The sequence below is a fragment of the Galleria mellonella genome, unplaced genomic scaffold (genome assembly GCF_026898425.1).
Source record: "Galleria mellonella isolate WM207_F2 unplaced genomic scaffold, CSIRO_AGI_GalMel_v1 utg874, whole genome shotgun sequence".
Classification (NCBI taxonomy): Eukaryota; Metazoa; Arthropoda; class Insecta; order Lepidoptera; family Pyralidae; genus Galleria; species Galleria mellonella.
Window position 1 is genome coordinate 399,151 of NW_026442167.1, and position 21,256 is coordinate 420,406.

General features: G+C 34.3%; 2 protein-coding genes across 2 annotated transcripts in view; one reads left to right on the forward strand and one right to left on the reverse strand.

Annotated features, from left to right (window-relative positions):
• LOC113518962 (lipid storage droplets surface-binding protein 1) overlaps positions 1–9,711 on the reverse strand; it is a 33,159-nt gene extending 23,448 nt beyond the window's left edge. The window contains exon 1 of the mRNA XM_026904002.3: positions 9,578–9,711. Coding sequence (XP_026759803.2) covers position 9,578 — 1 coding nt within the window. The 5' untranslated portion in view covers positions 9,579–9,711. The remainder of the gene's footprint in view (positions 1–9,577) is intronic.
• Positions 9,712–13,318: 3,607 nt separating this feature from the next.
• Positions 13,319–21,256, forward strand: part of LOC128202311 (cadherin-23-like) — a 42,867-nt gene continuing 34,929 nt past the window's right edge. The window contains 6 exon segments of the mRNA XM_052902156.1: positions 13,319–13,477; positions 17,649–17,743; positions 18,544–18,612; positions 19,500–19,661; positions 20,169–20,280; positions 20,481–20,628. Coding sequence (XP_052758116.1) covers positions 17,659–17,743; positions 18,544–18,612; positions 19,500–19,661; positions 20,169–20,280; positions 20,481–20,628 — 576 coding nt within the window. The 5' untranslated portion in view covers positions 13,319–13,477; positions 17,649–17,658.

Genomic DNA, 21,256 nt, shown 5'->3' on the forward strand with positions numbered 1-21,256 from the left:
TCATTATGTATTCGCCATATATGTTAAAGAGAATAGGAGAGAGTATACATCCCTGTCTTACTCCCTTCTCCGGCTTGAAGTCTTGCGAAATGACCCCGTTGACCCGTACCATTGAGACTCCGTCTTGATAGAGCCCAGAAATCAACGCCACCAAATGCGAAGGCACTCCCATTTCCCGTAGAACCACCCACAGGCAATCCCAGCGTACGCAGTCAAACGCCTTCGAGTAATCGATAAAGCACATTAAAATTGGTGTATTAAATTCCCTGCTTTTCTCAATTATCTGCCGCACATTCACGATCTGTTCTCTTGTGCCTCGTCCTTTTACGAACCCCGCTTGTTCATTAGGTATCTGCCACTGAAGAAATGACTGCAGTCGCCCATTTAACACATACAACATCACCTTGCTGGCATGAGATATGAGTGCCACTGTGCGGTAGTTACCACATGATCTGGTAGATCCTTTTTTGTGAAGAGGAACCAGCACTGATTCCTTCCAGTCAGTAGGCCAACTACCAGTACTCCACACCTGGTTGCATAAATCCAGCATTATTCTTACTCCATGCTTCCCTAAGTGCTTGAGCTCTTCAGCGAAAATTTGGTCTCTACCGGCTGATTTATTATTTTTAAGTTTGTTCAGAGCACTTATGATTTCAGATTCAAGAATGCTGGGCTCCGTACAATGCCTGTCTACACTCGGAGCACTGAGAGCCCGCACAGGATGAGCATTAGAATATAGGCTTTGGCAATATGATTTCCATCTATCTGTCACTAGATCAATTTCTGTCAGGAGTTGACCCTCTTCGTTTTCTATGGCCCATGTTTTTGGTTTAAATTCACGGGTTAGACTCTTGATCTTCAAGAAAAGGTCTCTCGTCTGGAACCTTTGAGCATTCGTTTCAACCTCGTGACATATTGAGTTAATGTAGTCGTTATAGTCTCTTCGACATAATCGCTGAACCTTCGCAGACAACTCTTTATATTTGATGCTTTCGATGCTTACGGTCCCTGTATCTCCTCTGAGTATCGCCTTTCGTTCTTTGATAACGTGCCATGTTTCCTCTGTAATCCAAATTTTTCTGGGAGCATCAGGCGTCACACTTTGGCTGTTTTTACGTGACATAAGTATCAGGTTTTTAACTCTGTTCCAATTATCGTCAGCATCAACTTGACTGTCTATAATTAAGTCTGCTGCCCTGGTCTCAAAGCGCTCAGTAAAGTCATCCAATTCTCCACGGCATGGTCTTCTCACGAATGGTTGAATTGTGCGATTGCACTTTTTGAGTCTCACCCTCATTTCTGCTATTAGGAGCTTATGATCGCTTCCGCAATCAGCCCCCGGATAGGTTTTAGCATTAGTAATACATGACCGCCATCTTTTTGCCACAGCGATGTAATCGATTTGATTTCGTGCACGATCTCCCGGCATTACCCACGTATAAAGTCTCCTTGAGTGGTTTTTAAAACACGTGTTCATAATTGTGAGGGAGTTCTCTGCACAGAATTGAAGCCACATTTCGCCTCTCTCATTCCTTTGACCCAAACCATATTTTCCGACTACTTCTCTCAGGTGGTCATCTTTCGACGTTTAGCCAATTTTTGCATTTAGGTCTCCCAGTAGCAGCGTGATATCTCTTCTTGGCATGCCTTTCAGAGTCTCCTCGAGTCGACCATAGAACTCCTCCATAATACCCTCGGTTGCGGCAGACGTAGGCGCATACACCACCACCACATTGATACGACAAGGTCTTGCATTAATTCTCAATGTTAGTATGCGATCGCTTATTGGGTCGTAACCTAAAACCGCCTTGTTTATATCTGTTGATACAGAAAGAGCTACACCATTCCTACTTTCGTCACTCGGCCCAGAGAAATAAACAGTATGGCCACTTGGGGATGTATAAAATCCTGAACCTCTCATGTGTGTTTCAGTGATCCCAAGTATCTTTATATTGTATTGTTCTTGTTCTTTGTGTACAATCTCTCTTTTTCCTGGCTGCAGCATGCCGCGCACATTCCATGTTCCTATTTTAACCTTCTTGCGAATTATACTGATACTGATTGAAATTATACTGATTTCAAATGACCAATCTGTAAGTACGTCCATTCAGTTAAACAAAGAAGTTCTAAATCGGTTTACAATTAACGGAGTTGTGAGGCACCAAACATAAAAAATAATACAACCGAATTGAGAACCTCCTACTTTTGAAGTCGGTTGAGAGAAAATCTCACCGTCAACGCTTTTAAGAATATTATTCAGGGATGGGTCTAGTCCCTTAAAAATGCATATGTATCCTCAGATATGTTTTTTGCAAAGCTTCTCTCGCATCCTAGGTTGGGCATTAGATGATTCTGGGATGGGTACGGTTCAACCTACTACCTACTGAATACGCATAGTGAACATTACACTTAATACATTATCACATCTGCTTATGTGATAAATTTGTAATACAGTGAACACTCTATATAAGCATCCTCTGTAAGCAACATTCTTTATATTTTATTTATTCTACTCAGCTTAATTAGTAAAAGAAATAAGTAAAAATATTTTCCAGACGGTAAGTATTTTTATACTCCTTTTTCCCCTATAAGCAACTTTTCCCAATAAGAAACTTTTTTTATTGAAATTGGTTCAAATGAGTTGCTTATATCGAGTTCGCTGTAATAGCTACGATAAGTAAGAGAAGTATGGACTGAAAGATGATGTAGTAACAAAAATCGAAAAGGGAATGTGGCATTGGTTTGGCCATTTAGAGAGAATGGATGAAAGAAGAATTACGAAAGAGATTTATCGAACAAGAATGAATGGAGATCCACCCTAGACGGACGTATGTCGACCAAATAGGCGACGTGCTGAAGAAGGGCCAAATTAAAAGTACCCGTAACCGGCGAGAGTGTATGAAAAGATTGATGAATGCGGAGGAAGCAAAAGAGGTTTGTCTGAATCATAGCATTTGGCGTTCCATTGTTTCTGCCTACCCTAATAGGAGACAGGCGTAATAGATATGTATGTATGTATATAATATAAAACACTGCCATCCATCTAACCATGCAGACGATTTAAAATAATCCTACCCTCCTAATTGGGGGGAAAGGGATTGTTAGTAATGGAGATTAAAAATCTTATTGCTAGCAATATACCCAACCAGGTCGACCTCCTCGCGGTTCTCCCTGAAAACTATCATGGTTAATTCTTGATGGATTTATCATGATGGGCTAACTGGCCTGTTTTCATTGTCATCGATCACCCTTCACTGGTGCCCCGCCAGCGTATCCCATTAGCGCAGGCGGGGTTACCATTCCATTATCACCCATCAAAAAAAACCCTCCTAATTTCTCGGATCAAGTTATTTTAGTGGGAAATTTTAATGGACATACAGATTTGATATCGGCTAAAACTGAACTCAAGACCTTTGAAATCTTGTCTACCGAGCTAATAAACAACTCGCTACCTAGGCGCCCTCATAAGTAAATCTGAAATACCTATTTATAATGTAATAAGTAATAAGTTATTTATATAATGATTAAGTAAACAATTAATTCTTATACTCGTATCTTCAATTCAAAGAGATAGTACTATATTAACTATGCACTGGTGACTGTTAATATAGACTTTATTTGATGGTGAAGGCACCTATTCGACGGTCCACCATAGAGTTGATTTTCCGAAGATCTGCCGAAAAAATCAGTAACAGCAAAAAAGAAACCTTCGTTCCAATAATACTCTCCAATTATCTTTCCCCTCTCACCGTACTGATTACGCTTCAAACTCTTTTCTCCTACATTCTTCACGACTCTGGAACGCGCTTCCTGATGCCATTAAGAGACTACCGACTAAACCGTCTTTAAAAAAAAAGCGTTCACGCTCACTTTTTATCTTTATCCGAGCAGTAAATACTTTATATTATTCTCAATTTCGTGTATAATATAGTATATATCATATTATGTGTAAGTATATTTGTTATTCATATATATTTATTGGTTTATATATGTAATTTTAGTATGTATGTATATCAATAATTAGTAGTACCGCTTTCGAGTATTCTGACACTTCCCTATGGTTGACTGGGAGAGAATGCTTTTAGCATTAAGTCCGCCATGTACACATATTTGTACTAATGAATAAATAAATAAAAAAAATGAAAGATTATGTTTAATTAGGTATTGAAATATAAGTAATAAAGGTCATCTTGATATAAACGATGTGATGAATAATAATATATTATACATGAATGAATGACTATTTATATCGATAAACAACAAATAACAACAAAATAAGAGAAAAAAAAACATCGTTCTATATTGTAGGATGTCGTAAATGTGAACAGGTAGACGCAGATTTTCCTAGAAGCTACGATGTAGACTCAAACTCCACTTCATATCTGCGCCCGTAATAAATTGAAGTTCTGAATTCGTCTAAATTTTTTAAGACACAATTACGTCACCAAATTTGAATCGATTTTCGCGATTCATTTTAATTTTGTGACGCTATAAACAACCTTTTTTCTATTTTTATATATAATTTATATATATATATATATATCAATATCTAATGTGAACACAAATTTGATAATTTCACGAAATTGTGTGTATGGACTATCACTGTATACATAAACCATCATAAATAAAAATTATAGCAATATACCCAACCAGATCGACCTCCTCGCGTTTCCCCCTGGAAACTATCATGGTTATTTCCTGATGAATTCATCATGATGGGCTAACTGGCCTGTTTTCATTCTCATCTATCACCCTTCACTGGTGCTCCGCCAGCGTATCCCGTTAGCGCAGGTGAAAATGGTATGGTAACCATTTTCACCCAACAAAAAAAATTATAATAATTTTAACTTAAGTGTATTATCTACAATCTTATTATTAAGTCTGTCTATTATTATATTAATAATATGTTAGATAAATGGCGCCTCAAAAGTGAATTTATGTAGCTACTCTCTATCTATATAGCTTATACTTATCTAAGTGTATAAGTTACATTTGTATCCATTATATATGATAAAAGGAATCAGAGTAAAAAAAAATATTTACTCCAAAGCAATAGTCCTCCTTCATCAGGGGGAAAGGGATTGTTAGCAATGGAGTTTAACAGCCCCATTGCTAGCAATATGCCCGATTAGGTCGACCTCCACGTGGTTCCCCCTGGAAACCATAGTGAACAATTCTTGTTGAATTAGTCACAATGAGCTAACTGACCTACTTCATCCTCACCTATCATCCTTCACTGGTGCCCCGCCGGTGTATACCGATAGCACGGGCGGGGTTACCGTTCCATTATTACCAATTAAAAAAAAAGTCCTCCTTCATCCTTAATCTAACCGGTGCTTTAAACGATAGGTTTTGCGTCAATCAACATCCGTCCGAAATTAAAATGTTTCGTGGTAAAGATAAAGTTATTTAACTAGGTATTGTGGTTGTTATCGTCAAAAGTTGTAAAGTCCAGTAGACAATATTTATGTATATATATATATATATATATATATATATATATATATATATATATATATATATATATATATATATATATATATATGTGACTTGTTGTTCTGCTATCTCTATTTTGCATTTTAATCTACACTGCAATATTTTGTACTTATTAATATAAAGAGAAAGAATTTGTTTATTTGTTTATAATTGATAAACTCAAAAACTACTTCAACAATTTCCAAAATTCTTTCACCTATTATCAGCGAGTAACATGGGCATATACATTATTTTGAAAATTCTATGTAACCGTTCGAAGACGATCCCGATTACTAGTAAATAATAAAAAAAAAACAATAGTTTATTGTATTATTTGAAAGAATTACATTCAACATGTAATAAATTTATTTAAAGATATTATTCTTCTGTTAACGCTGACACTAAATTCCACTAAATTCTCTTTAATTGTTAAAACATAGAAACATGATTGAAATAACGAATGTCCAAACATTCCAATATTTAGAAACTGGCATTTATAAAATTAATATGATTTATACTCATAATATTAAAACCTAAGACGTAGGATCTGTGAAAGATTGAGATGAGACAAAATTTAGTTTACATACAGATCAAATATATTTACATTTACAACATGTAATTTGGAATGAAAAATGATTCTAGAATTTAGAGATACCATTGTTTATAGTATATAAATAAACAATTTATAATATCCATAGTTAACACGTGATCAAGTTTTTACACATTGGCTTTATCTGTGCTGTTATCAGCATAACGAACCCTTGAACTCACCATTCACTCGCCAAGAAAACATTCAATGATACACGTATCAACCCACGACTATCCACTGCGATTGTTTAGATACAGCTAAATACGTTATTGGATATATATCTAATAACATATACGTAACGGAGTGATATCAAAATCGTTATTGATTCATTAACAATACACATATATCGTGACTAACTAACAGTAAATCGATCACAATAATTCCCAGGGGAAACCGCGTGGAAGTCGACCTAACAGGGTATATTGCTAGCAATGGAATAACGCTTCTGTTGACACCAAAATACCGAGATACCTGAGATTGACTTCTTCCCGCTTGTAACATGCCTACAGCTCTTTGCATTTCATCTGCGTTCAAATGAGGTGGCTCCATGACGTAAAAAATGTCTCAAAATTCAAATTTGTTCAAAACTTTTTTTCAAATTATTGTTTAGATCATAAAATTGATACAGAATACTAAATTTTAATAAGAAAACGCTGTAAAATTCGAACATTCGCTTTTTAATTTGTAAAAAAAAAACAAATGATACTCGATTGTTTTTACAACCAGCCAGTATGTCCTCTAGATCAAATAAGTATAAGTATTAATTACTTGGTGAGAAATGATATAATCATTGATTATTAATTTGAAATAGTATGTGTTGCTTAGACTTTTTTGATGCGTGTACTTACAGTTTGGTCCTATAGAAATTTTATCAAAAGTATCTTTAGTGTGAGAGCATAGTAATAGTAGATAAGGGAATCTATGGGTCTTATAAATACATTTATAAAAGAAAAAAAATAACCAACACCAAGTTCTGACAGACAGTTAGTCTCAGCATAAAATACTTTTACAAATTTAATATTCTGCTTATATTTTGCATGGTTTTTCCATGATTTTAATTGATTTATTTACACTGGTAAATTTAGAAATTAATTACTGTTACATTATCATACTACTGATGATTACTATCACATAATAGGTGTCTGTAGATATCCATTGGTCAAACGTAAAGAACACAGAATAGATCGAAAGCTAATACTCGTTCAGATTTAGGTGATGTTGAAAAAAACAAATTGTTGAAGTCTCACTCTAAGTTAGATGTCGGTACTAGTTAAAAAAAAAAAAAAAAAAACAAGAACAAGCTCTTGAAGCACCTAATCTACGTACATTAGTTCGAATATAATATTACAAAGTGACCTTCATTTTTTTTTATGGGTGAAAATGGTATGGTAACCCGACCTGCGCTAACGGGATACGCTGGCGGAGCACCAGTGAAGGGTAATAGATGAGAATGAAAACAGGCCAGTTAGCCCATCATGATGAATTCATCAAGAATCAACCATGATAGTTTCCAGGGGGAACCGCGAGGAAGTCGACCTGGTTAGGTATATTGCTAACAATGGGATTCTCAGTCTCCATTACTAACAGTCCTTTTACCCCCAAGTGGCTTTCATTAGGATCATATCTACTATCCACTACTAAACATAGGCCTCCCTCAAAAGGAGGGTGTTGTCAGTAATTGCCACGCTTGGCAGGCGGGTTGACAACCGCAGTTAGGCTTTGGTGATGTTCTAAGAGGGACGCTACTGGACCTCGACCATTTAGAATTCTTAGTCGCCTCTTACGACATCCACAGGAAAGGTAGAAATGACCTATTCTATGCTTTACAAAGTATAAACTTATCAGTTTTTACCTTTGACTTCGTCTGTTTGACCAGAATAAAAATTAGGCTATACTTTCAAATCAAATATCTACGTTTGTGCCAATTTTCATAATGATCAGTTGAGCCGTTAAACCAATAGTTGTCACGATTGCTTAATATAAATATTGATATTAACACGACCTTAAACATTTTTGAACATCTCTGTAAATTATTGATGCCCATTAATTCTTCTCTTTCCGCGTCTAGGGAAGGTAGATAAAGTTTTGTTTCAGAAATCAGTTCAGGGTACAATAGGACTGATATACCTGAAAAAGGTAAAAGCCCTTAAAATAATATTAAAAAAAAAAAAAACACGACCTTAAACAAATTCAAATCCACTTTGTATAGATTCTTTAGTTAAATTTAATCAGCTTAATAACAGCATGGCATGTATCGTTGCACATATGTATAGATTATAAGTGTACAAATCTGTCAAATCCAAAGTATTACTGTAGTCTAACTATTTATTGTATAACTAGTATTGTAGTTTTTATAAATTTTCATAGAATACGCGTGTCGTGGCGGCCTTTAATTGAGGCAGCATTTTATAATGTAATCTTATTATAATATAATGTATTTTAAGTAGATATAAATGTATGCTTTGTTGGTTATCCTTAAATAAATAAATAAATAAAATAAATAATAGATATTTAACAAACTTTCATAATTATTTTACTATAGTAAGGATATACATTTCAAACATACCCATCATTACCAATTTTATCAATGTACCTACCTAACTATCTACAATGTATAATAAAATATGTACTGAATATTATCAATGTTTATTTCGTAAAGCTGCAAGATAATAAAACTAAAGCAACGGTTATCACTTTCTCGTTTATTTACTCTGATCTCCAGTTTAGTACAGTACCCTCACAATTATATTTCACAAATAAATCAAAAGATTAATAAATTACTTATTTTTTGTTTAATTATTTATAATCAGCTACTTTTAACGTGTAAAATAAATGTAACGATTCCCTTTCTCCGCTTAACCAACACGTGAAATTAAAAAAAATCTAGTCCAGTCCTAGGTATGTGTTAATACATATGTAAATACAAATTATTCATCTATACTTATTCTAAATTTTATTTAAATCATTTCAGATATTTAACCATGATTTAGTATATAAGAAACATTCGATATTTCACATTTATAATATTATTGTGATTGGACCTCAAGCCACTGTTGCTAAGGGCAAATCTAGGTATATCTATTTATATCTCGAGATGTGAATTTCAGCTCTAATCATTTATATTTATCATTGCTTTTTGTAAATTGAAGCAAAAAACTAAACGCAGTGAATTAATATTTAATATTTTACACTTTTAAACTAAGTCTACCCCAAATGATATCGAGATAATGGCAGGTAGATAAGATTTCTAACTGTAAGTTTACTTGTAAATTATCCAACTATCTTAATAGTTACGTTTTTGATAATTAATAATACAAATAACGCTAGTTGCGTACGTCAATTTTACAAAAAAAAAAAACAGAATTAACCGTCTTCTACATTTAACTCTAGAAAATGGAAGGTTTAGAAAATGGACAAATCGTTGACTAACGCTATTTTTGTTTTACTAACAATAAACAATAATCAATACTTATTAATAAATTGAAATAATTGTATAATATAAAATGTACATACTGGTTATTAATCTTGAATTCTCGTATGTCCAATTGATAATATCTGTGCGCCGTCGCCGGTCCCTCGCTCGAACTGTAATAACCGAGACGCACTCACGCGGCGTTGACGGGGTACCGCGTGATGACAATCAAAACGGACTATGTCAATACCCCCTAATAAAATTATAAATAAAATGACTACCTACCGTATCTTTGGTGCTTGTTAGGAAAATTAGGTGCTCTTATAATATATTATAATAATTAATTATCTATTGTATGCTACATCTATGTTCACAACAGATAAACGTTTATTTATTATTAGTATATATTGAAATATAATGTAGAAATAATGAAGTAGGAATAGATATTATAAAATGTGGGTTGACTATTATGTAATGGGTATTGAAAGTGGCCGATTTATCAATTTGTGTAATACTAGCTGTTACCCGTGACTTTGTACACGTGTCGTTTTAAACTTATATTACTAAATAAACTTTTTTTTTAATCTACGTTTAATTTGGGATTTTTGTTTTTTAACATATCAATCCCATACAATCTAAACAAGTTATCTACTATTATAATTATGACTAAACAATACTACTTACTAATTCACTTAAGCACAAAGCAATTTTGGTAGTAGGAGCATGCATTATGCTCTGAACAATTCCCAAATCAAATTTATTAATATTAAATGTTTTTAAAAATGTTTCCCTTTCCCTTCGGTTGCTATCACATTCCATCAATAGGTGCTGTACATCTTCAACTTTACCAAATTTTAGCTTTCTAGACTTTTTTTTAAAATAGGATATTTAAGAATCACAATGCTAATGGTTTACATCGGATATTTCCTATTTATTTCGAATGGAAAGAATTATAATTAAAACATCTCCAAAGTCTAACTGTGGCTGCTAATCCGCCTGCCAAGTATGATAATTACTGGCAAAACCCCCCATGGGGAGGCTTATGTTTTTTTTTTGATGAGTGAAAATGGTATGATAACCCCGCCTGCGCTAACAGGATACGCTGGCGGAGCACCAGTGAAGGGTGATAGATGAGAATGAAAACAGGCCAGTTAGCCCATCATGATGAATTCATCAGGAATTAACCACGATAGTTTCCAGGGGGAACCGCGAGGAGGTCGACCTGGTCGGGTATATTGCTAGCAATGGGATTCTCAGTCTCCATTACTAACAATCCCTTTCCCCCCAAACAATTATGGGAGGCTTATGTTCAGCAGTGGACAAATGAAGGCTAATATGATGATCATGATTCTCATATATAATAGTTTTACACACATAGGGGGGGGGTCATGGTTGAAACAGTATACTCTGCTATGTCCATGGTACTGCTCATGTCTATAGGCGACGGTTACCACTTTCCATCAGGTGGGCCGTCAGCTTGTTTGCCATTCTATTTGTATAAAAAAAAAATTTAAAAAAAAAACAATTTCATCTCAAACAGTACGTGTACAAATTTCATGATAACCGGTCGAGCCGTTAATGCGTCAAAAGATAACAAATAAACAAACTCACTTTGCTTCTAACTTTCAATCGATTTATAACAAAGCGGTTAACAATTTAAGAGTATTTATATTGCAAGATTTTCCCTAAGCGTGATTAGATTTTATAATTGATTTTTAATTTATTTCATATCATACATATAATTTGTATGAGCATTAAATTAGTGTGCGTTATTTTTTTATTAAATAAAGAAATACACGAAACTGTATGTACATCTCAGTAATTATCTAATATGTGTTAATACTTGGTATCTTAGTACCTATTTTACTAGAGGAAGACTGTACAAAAGTCGTTTGCTTGAGCACCTCTGTTCCATTCGTGTTTCTACCGTGAAGCAGTTGTATTTGCATGGCTGTATTTCGGTTTAAAGGGTGGAATAAGGCAGTGAATTTACAGGGTACAGAGGAATAACACCTGAGTCCTCAGGAATGGTAACGCATGGAGTGTATCATGAGCGAAACAGTATACTCTGTTATGTCCATGGCACTGCTTATGTCTATAGGTGACGGTTACCACTTTCCATCAGGTGGGCCGTCAGCTTGTATGCCATTCTAAGTTGTATAAAAAAAAATACAACCTAACTAAAGCTTTGAGGTCGATTGAAAAGACTGATGACTGGTCGTCCCAAATTCTAAAATGATTTTACTACACTAGGTGCAAAAGAAAAATTTTAGTTAAGGTAGAGAATTCTGTGTAAATTAATATTATTAGTCCAATAAAATTTGTAAAATAGGACCTAAAAAGTGGAAACCGATGTTGGATAACATAAGTTAATTAGTACTCTGATTTTAAATATCAATTAAAAGTTGAATAAAAGAAGAATTTCTTAAGATTAAGTTTAGTGCAAATTATAATTTATGATTTTTATTTATTCCCAAGGATAAAGGCATTGTTTGTAGTAGGTAGTAGGATTTTTTATCTGTTGATCATTATCTATTTAAATATGTATATATATTAATACGTATCTTTTGTTATCGTCTTAAGCATTAATATCCGTGATTATAGGAGACCGACATTTTATCAATTCGTTTAGGTATATTATATACATATCTATATTGGTAAGTATATTTTTATATATATTATATTAGCATGTACTCGTATTAGATATTTATTATATTTATCTTTCTTCATTCTTATTCTATGAAAGAAAGAAAGAATAAAAGTTTTTGCTCAATGTGTAGAGTGAAAAAAAAAAAAAAACTAAAAACCTATATGTTTTTTTATTAAATATATTTTAAAAAGTTCCGATTTCCCGCCACAATACCAGCCAATATTATTATTATCATAGATTAAGGATAGTACCTGAGACCCAAAAATTTTATAAATATAATAAAGTTAAGTAATTATATGTCCATTAAATTGCTGTTATCGAGTTTTCTATTTATAGTTTTATATAGTTATATTTTCACAAAGGTGACAAAAAAGCATACAGCCTGTCAATAGCAAACATTCACTGTAGCCTATGGACGCCTGTAACACCTGAATAAAACCTTAATACACCCTTTTTGGAGTACCGCATACTGTTATATATAGATGCTAGATATACAAATTTACTATATGAATTACTATTGACTTTTTAAATGCGCGCCTTAGATTACTTTTTCACTTGAGATCGTTTTTAATTTTTTTTAAAGGCGTACATTTAAAAAAAAATTGTGGCTATATTTATCATTTTATAATAGTTGTATGAAATATATACCTATAAACAGAATTACATAACACACAAAGACAAGGATTGATATTTTAAAACGAATCAAAAATAGTAATAATAATAAAAAAAAAATTACTTGATGACATATACGTACTAAAATAAATATGAAGTTTAAAAATTATTATAAAACATTATTTACAACTGATAACCATCGGGGGCAAAGGGATTATTAGTAACGGGGTCTAATTTCCTCATTACTAGCAATACACCCCATCAGGTCGACCTCCACGCGGTTCCCCTGGAAACTATTGTGGTTAATTCTAGTGGAATTCGTCACGATAGGCTAACTGTCCTGCTTTCATCGTCACCTATCATCCCTCACTGGTGTCCCGCCAGCGTGTACCGATAGCGCAGACAGGGTTACCATTTCATTATCGCTCCTTAAAAAAACTGATAACCATCTATGATAATATTGTCTATGTTATCAACAATAATAATATAAAAATAATAATCAACTATACATATATATACTTTATGTCATCTAATCATCGTCATCTTATCTGTATCGATGTTGAAGTCATAAAAAAAATAATTATTCAGTGTATTATACCATTACTTTAAACCGGTTGTCGCTATTAACGCAGTACTGTGCGAATATAAATGAAAAAGAAGCCTGAAAAATTGTGAAATAGTGGTTTTGTGTTGTTTATTAATTTGTGTACGTGAATAACTTTATAATCACAATTAAAAGGTAACTTATTTATTTATTTATTTACACTTTATTGCACCAAGTACTTACTAAATTTACTTACTAAAATTTACTCAAGTTTATCACTTTATGCATGGAATTTTTTTAAGTTCCACGCTAACAAAATATTTAATTTTTATATTAATTTTGATATAAATGTATATGTACATTTATAATAATAATAGATAAATGATTTTATCCATTAGAATTTTCTATTTGAAATAATTTAACATAAAATTTCGAATTAGTTATATTAACGTATTAGTTATATTAATGTATTGAAAAATCGAGTTCCGAGAGTAATCGAGTAATTCCGAAATAACATGAGTACGTAAATAAATTATATATGTAAAGGTGATATATCTTTTTTTTATACAACTTAGAATGGCAAACAAGCTGACGGCCCACCTGATGGAAATTAGTATCAGTCACCTATAGACATGAGCAGTACCATGGACATAACAGAGTATACTGTTTCGCCCATGATACCCCCCATGCGTTGCCATTCCTGAGGACTCAGGTGTTACTCCTCTGTACCCTGTAAATTTACGCCATATTCCACCCTTCAAGCCGAAACACAGCCATACAAACACGACTGCTTCACGGTAGAAACACTATTGGAACAGAGGTACCCAAGCAATCTACTTTTGTATAAAGTCTCCCTCTGGTAAAATCTTTTAAAATCGTTTTAAATTTTCAAGTGACAATAACTCAATGTAAGTAATATTTATGGATAATGGAATTATAATATTAGGGAATCAGGAAAATTATCCGTTACTCATCGCTTTGAGCTCCCATCTGTACGTATTCATCCTTCCATGTCCATATTCCTTTAAAATCTCTAGGATTCAATCTTGCTTGTATAACAAAAATCGAAATAACGAAATGTATTTTGCAGAATTGTTGGATGCACACAACCACCTTATATCATGACGTTACTCCTCATTGACAGAGAATTCATGCTCGCATTCCAGAACCAAAATGATCACGCACAGTTTCAGACGAGTTTCCTCGCGTGAACACTCAAGTCGTGAAATAAAACTCGCGCCAATAATTTTCGTAGAAACTACTGCATACGTGTGGCCCTTCAAAAAGGGCGTCCATAGGCTATAATAACCGTTTATCATCATACCATCAGATGGGCTTACATATTGGCATAGTTCCTACATCTATCCATCCTTCCAAACTTTCACACTATATTGATAGGACATTTATACAAGGGAGGGAGGGATTGTTAGTAATGGGGACTACCAGTACCATTGCTAGCAATATACCCTGCCAGGTCGACCTCCCCGTGGTTCCCCCTGGAAACCATCGTGCTGAATACCAAGTGTATTCATCACGATGAGCTAACTGACCTGCATTTTCATTCTCACCTATCATCCATCACTGATGCTCCACCAGCGTATACCGTTAGCGCAGACGGAATTATCATTCCATTATCATCCACTAAAAAAAAAAAAAAGAGACATTTATACAAAAACAACACCTGTGTGGTGGTCAGCGCCTAAACAATGATGACGGCTTAATGATTCATATCACTTATAAGTATGACCATTAGCTCATTAGTCGTAAACAATATCTCTGTTCATACTACTATCTGCTACATTGTGCGTATCGAATATCAATAATATGTATACCTATCTACATTAATGTTACAATATTAAAAAGAGAAAAATTTATTATTTATTTTTTTTTTTGTATTTGTTTGTAATGAATAAATTCAAAAACTACTCAACCGACTTTAACCCTTCTTTTCAGGGGGGAAAGGGATTGTTAGTAATGGAGACTGAGAATCATATTGCTAGCAATATACCCTAAAGAATCAAAATTTACTTATTAAACCTAATATAAAATATTACTTTATCTTTCTATCTGCCCGTGTAAAGCCAGAGCATATCACTGACACCTAATAATTTCATCCTTACTTATATTATAAATGTGAAAGTAAGTTTGTTCATTTGTTACCTTTAGTCAATCACTATGAAATTCGCTATATGGGATGGAGAAAAATATAGGCTACTTTTTATGCCGGTCAGTCAGGTCAGTCAAACGAAGTCGTGGGTAAAAGCTAGTATTTAACAAATGCATGGATTTAGTTTCCCAGCGTTGACGTGTTTAGGTACTTTTATATGGTACTTTGTTGTCGTTTGCTTGGGTATCTCTGTACCATTCGTGTTTGAACCGTAAAGCAGTTGTGATATGGCGTGAATTTACAGGGTACAGAGAAATAACACCTGAGTTCTCAGGAACGACAACGTATGGGGGGGTATCATGGGCGAAACAGTACACTGTTATGTCCATGATACTTTTTTTTAATGGATGATAATGGAATGGTAACCCCGCCTGCGCTAACGGTATACGCTGGCGGGGCACCAGTGATAGATGATAGGTGAGGATGAAAAGGCAGGTCAGTTAGCCCATCGTGATGAATACACTTGGAATTCAGCACGATGGTTTCCAGGGGAGACCACGGCGAGGTCGACCTGTTAGGGTATATTATTAGCAATGGAACTGATAATCCGCATTACTAACAATCCCTTCTCCCCTTGTCCATGATACTGTTCATGTCATTTGGCTTGGCAGGTATGAGAATAGGTCGTAAAGTATATTTTATACCACTAGGTGATAAGGGTTTCCCCGAAAAAAAAAATAATATGCCAGAACCACATATAAAAGTAATATTTAATTATCATTACATTTTAGTAGTCCATCTGAGATTTCGCCTAAGAACTAGATTACACAATGTCTTTGCATTTCGTATTTCTTTGCATATCTATGTTTAATATTCGAAAAAATCTTGCCTCATTATTTTATACTTATCGAAGCGCCTGGAGTTTTGGCCTCTGTTTAGCTGAAATGCTGCGCAAAAAGTGACGTCAAGCAAATTATTGCCTTTCTTTCATTGCAAATTATATTTTTTATTTATTTTGGCAATTTAACACTCTCTTTACTGTCATTTGAATTTTAGAAAACTTATGTTTTTTACAGAATCTTTTGTTACTTAATTTTAAACTTTCGCGTTGTTTATACGATATTATAAGATGTTATTTTTACTAGTTACCTATTTTTTTTTTATGCAACTTAGAATGACAAACAAGCTGACGGCCCACGTGATGGAAAGTGGTAACCGTCGCCTATAGACATGAGCAGTACCATGGACATAGCAGACTATACTGTTTCACCCATGATATCCCCCATGCGTTGCCATTCCTGAGGACTCAGTTGTTATTCCTCTGTACCCAGTAAATTCACGCCAAACCTAGCAACCACCACGAAGTACGCTACACATACATAGCCTATCTACGGTTGTCAACACACCTGCCAAGTGTGGAAACTACTGGCAAAACTCTCCTTATGGGGAAGGCTTATGTCCAGCAGTGGACAGTTAACGGCTGAAATAATAATTATACATATTTCAAATGCACTATCGGGAAACACAGCTTGCTATGGAGACAACTATGCTCGAAATCTCTTTACGTGATAGAGTCCGAAACGAGGATATCCGCAAAAGTACCAAAATAACCGACATAGACCGAAGGATAAGCAAGCTGAAGTGGCAATGGGCTGGTCGCATAGCTCGAAGAACCGACAACTGGTGGGGAAGAAAGGTTCTTGAGTGGCGACCGCATACGGGTAAACGCAGTGTAGGACGACCCCCACTAGATGGAGTGACGACTTGAAATACGTTACAGGGAATCAGTGGATGCAGGTGGCTCAGGACTGTTCCATATGGCATAAGTCTATGGGGGAGACTTATGCCCAGCAGTGGACGTATAATGCCTGAAATGATGATGATGAATGATAATCGGGAATTAAAGGGATGAAAAACTTTTTTTTGCAAATAGTACCTACATACCTGATTCTTTATTTGCGACGTTTCAACGTGGATTACACCACGTCGTGGTCACGTCACGTGGTCGTGAAGCAGATATGTATGCATACAGCATATATAAGCAAGCATGTATGTGCAAAAATGTTTTTTTGTCGCGCTAAGTCCCGATAGTGTATTTAAAAAATACATTCCTTATTTATAATTCATTAATTAATTAATTTATAGTTACATTAGCCTTTATAGCTATTTATCTGTTAAATCTGTCTCGTATTAATACCTGTATTGTTCTCTAACTAATATTCACTTATTTTTTTTTAATATATGTTTGAATTGTTACAGATCATGCAAGATGGAGGTGCACATTCGGCTCGCAGCAATTACGCTGTTCCTGTTGTCAATAGGAAATGTTCAATCGGAAAATGATCAGTCTGACTGTAAGTATTTTTTTTTAATTTCGCAGTTAAAGATTTTGTCCCACACGAAATATACTTTAATCGTCACAAAAGTATAATAGTATGAAACGTAGTATTATGAGCGGCTCACTGTCACTCACCATCAGATGAGCCGTATGCACGTTTGCCCCTTGTGTTATAAAAAAATAAAAATAAACTCTATATTTATCAAAAAGAACCATCAAAATCGGTTTAAAATTGACGCAGATGTAATAGTAGAAACATAATTCCTCCCGCGAACGCTCAGGTTGTGGAATGACTTTTCTTCCAGGGTTTTTCCTAAAGACTACAGCATGGGGTTCTTCAAAAAGAATGTAATAATGTTTCTGAAGTTCTAAATATTATATAATCACCCAGGGAGATTATACAATATATATTGTTACCCAGGGTTTATATAATCGAAATCCAAACCAGAAATTTGATTATTTATGTTTATTTTATTATATAATCCATAGACAACATTGTCATTCTATGACATGCACAATGTATCCATAATTTATATTAAAAATTTAACAGCACCTCTAGTTGATGAATTTGGAAACTTAGATTTTCATACAAACATGTCGACGTAGACATGAATACAGCAAACATTTGTAAAACTCCTATTCGACAAAAAGGACGAAAGGGTATTTTCTAAAACGAATTAATACTCTATAACATAATCTAATTTCAACATTATCTTGGACAAATATCTAATTTAGTTTTATGTTTTGTATATATTTTCATGTATTGTTCATTTAAATAGTTATACAATATACATACACATACAATTTTCATTTCAGATCGCTGTTCCTTCATGACAGCAATACCAAGACCTGAAAGACCGTACCTACCTGATCAAGACTTTACTGGTTTGTTATATCATGAAAGAGTTAATATTTAAGTTTACATTTAAATTAAAATAGTAGGTACTTCGATACTATATTTACCCTCTTATTCATAAAAATTAAACTTACAAATCTATTTTAACTATTACACTGTTTTGTCACTATCTTCCAAATTAGGGATGTACCACAAAAGAAAAAGACAAAACAGTTCAGTAGCTAAAATCAAATGGCACTGTCGATACAATTCATATCTGTAGGTAGTTTATTTTATTGTTCACATCTATTACATTAATATAGAAAAAGTATTTAGTGCATTATTTTTTTTATGTACAAGTAGCAACTCTCGCCTATATATGAATAGCACCACAAACATCCCAAAATATATTGTTATGCCCACGATACTTCTCGAGCGTTGACGTTCTTGATAACTAAGGCACTATGCTTCGCTACTCTATAATTTCACTGCTATATTCCACGCTTCAAACGAAATACATTCATACAATCACAGTTGTTTGGCTGTACAAATACAAGTAGGTCAGAGCAATGGCGGACTAAACCCGTCAGAGGCCCAAGGTGCAAAATAGAATAATGCCCATAGTTTAAGAAGTTGATGTAATTTTACAAGCTTTTTACCCAGTCCACATTTGTATGTATATAGTGTTTATTTTAATTTAAATTAGGCTTAAAGTAAACATACATAGAATATGAATATGGATGAAAAAGATAGAAGAGTTTGGAGGCCTACAGTACCAGAAATCCGGGATGGGCCATCCCATCTGCATACCCGTCGATTCGCCACTGGGTCAGAGGGGCCCATGCAGACGACTTTTTTAGTCTCCCTTATACAAGTTGGCAGTTATTGATTATTTATTCAGGTATATCATGATCACTATTACTGTAATATATTATAGGCATACCATGGAGCGAACGACAAATACTACCTGCACAACCAGAACGCAAGGATGTATGCGTAGAACATTTCCCGACCCCTATTACACTATCGAGAACGCAAATCATATATATGGACGAGGAGATAGAAGGAGACGTCGTTATAGCTAGACTCAATTACTATGGTGAGTTGTAAAAAAAATACAAAGAAACATACGGCTGGCCTGAGGTCTACAATAAAATGTTTTCCGAAATTTTAGAGCCGAACGATTTACAAATTTAAGGTTAAATTTACATAATACATCGTTTAAAAACATATATAAAATGTCCTTTAGTCTTTTATGGTGTATTTTTGACGAAAAGCTCTATGATCTCTATTATGTTTCAGCTCTATATATATCTAAGCTCTATGATATCTATGAAATTGAGTCCAAAAATTCAGAATTTCTTTTCAAGATAGTCCCCTGTTAAACGGATTTTAGCAAAATCCGGATTTTGCTTTACAGTACTCAGTGTACCCATAATCCAGTGACGTCACTGCAATATCTTATTCTTCTAACTGGAACATAAATCGATGTCTGTTGTCTTTTAGAACAAACAAAATTGAAAATTATTATTATACATATAGTCATATTGAATCTCCATGAATACCCTACGTAATATTATGGGAGTTATCCAACCATGTATTTTAGGAGATACCGCGCCGGTAATTCAAGTTCCTTTTGATCTCGGATCGTCCATTATGCTTGGAGCCAAAATCGAGAAAGATGGAAACGGGGATTGGGAACTAGTTATTACGCAGAGGTACGTATAAATATTCTTGTTTAAAAACATTACATTAATTAAAAGTAATAAAGCTCTCTAAACTCTTTTAAACTACGAAACAATTGTCTCCGACATATACATTGGAACCATTACGAGAATATATTTGTTTTATTTTTTTATAAAGTATTAAAAGAAAAATATAAACCTATAAGTGTTGATAACAAATTTATGACTTACAGACAAGACTATGAAAGTCCAGGTATGCAGAACTATATATTCCAAATCAATGCACCAGGAGAAACAGACAACGTTCGTATCTTACTGAGTATTGTGAACATCGATGACAATGATCCAATTATACGCTTGTTTGACACTTGCCAAGTAGAGGTAAGTAGAGTAATACAACCCGTTGATGTATCTGCTGCCTTATCTGTGATCATGTAGCTGTTTAAGATGTGGCAGTGAAATTATAGGGTTTGGAAGCATAACACCTAAGCTATAACATTTCCTCAAGAACAGCATACATATGAGGAGTATCATATACATCACAGGGATTTTTGGCGACATTTATGTATAGTCGTTTATTAGATTTAGTTTACTAGAGTTAGTAGTTTACTAGAGGGAATCTTTGTACAAAAGTTTACTTGGGCACCTCTGTTCCATTTGTGTTTCAACCGTGAGTGCAGTTATGTTTGCATGGCTGTGTTTCGGTTTGAAGGGTGGGATATGGCAGTGAATTTACTGTGTACAGAGGAATAACACCTGAGTCCTCAGGAATGGCAACGCATAGGGGGTATCATAGGCGAAATAGTACACTCTGCTATGTCCACTATGGACTGTTCATGTTTATAAGCGACGGTTACCACTTTCCATCAGGTGGCACGTCAGCTTGTTTGCCATTCTAAGTTGCATAAAAAAATAGTCACGGATTCGATCACCGGGACGTACAACTATATTCATCATCATCATCATATCAGCCTTTAACTGTCCACTGTTGAACATAAACTTCCCCCTG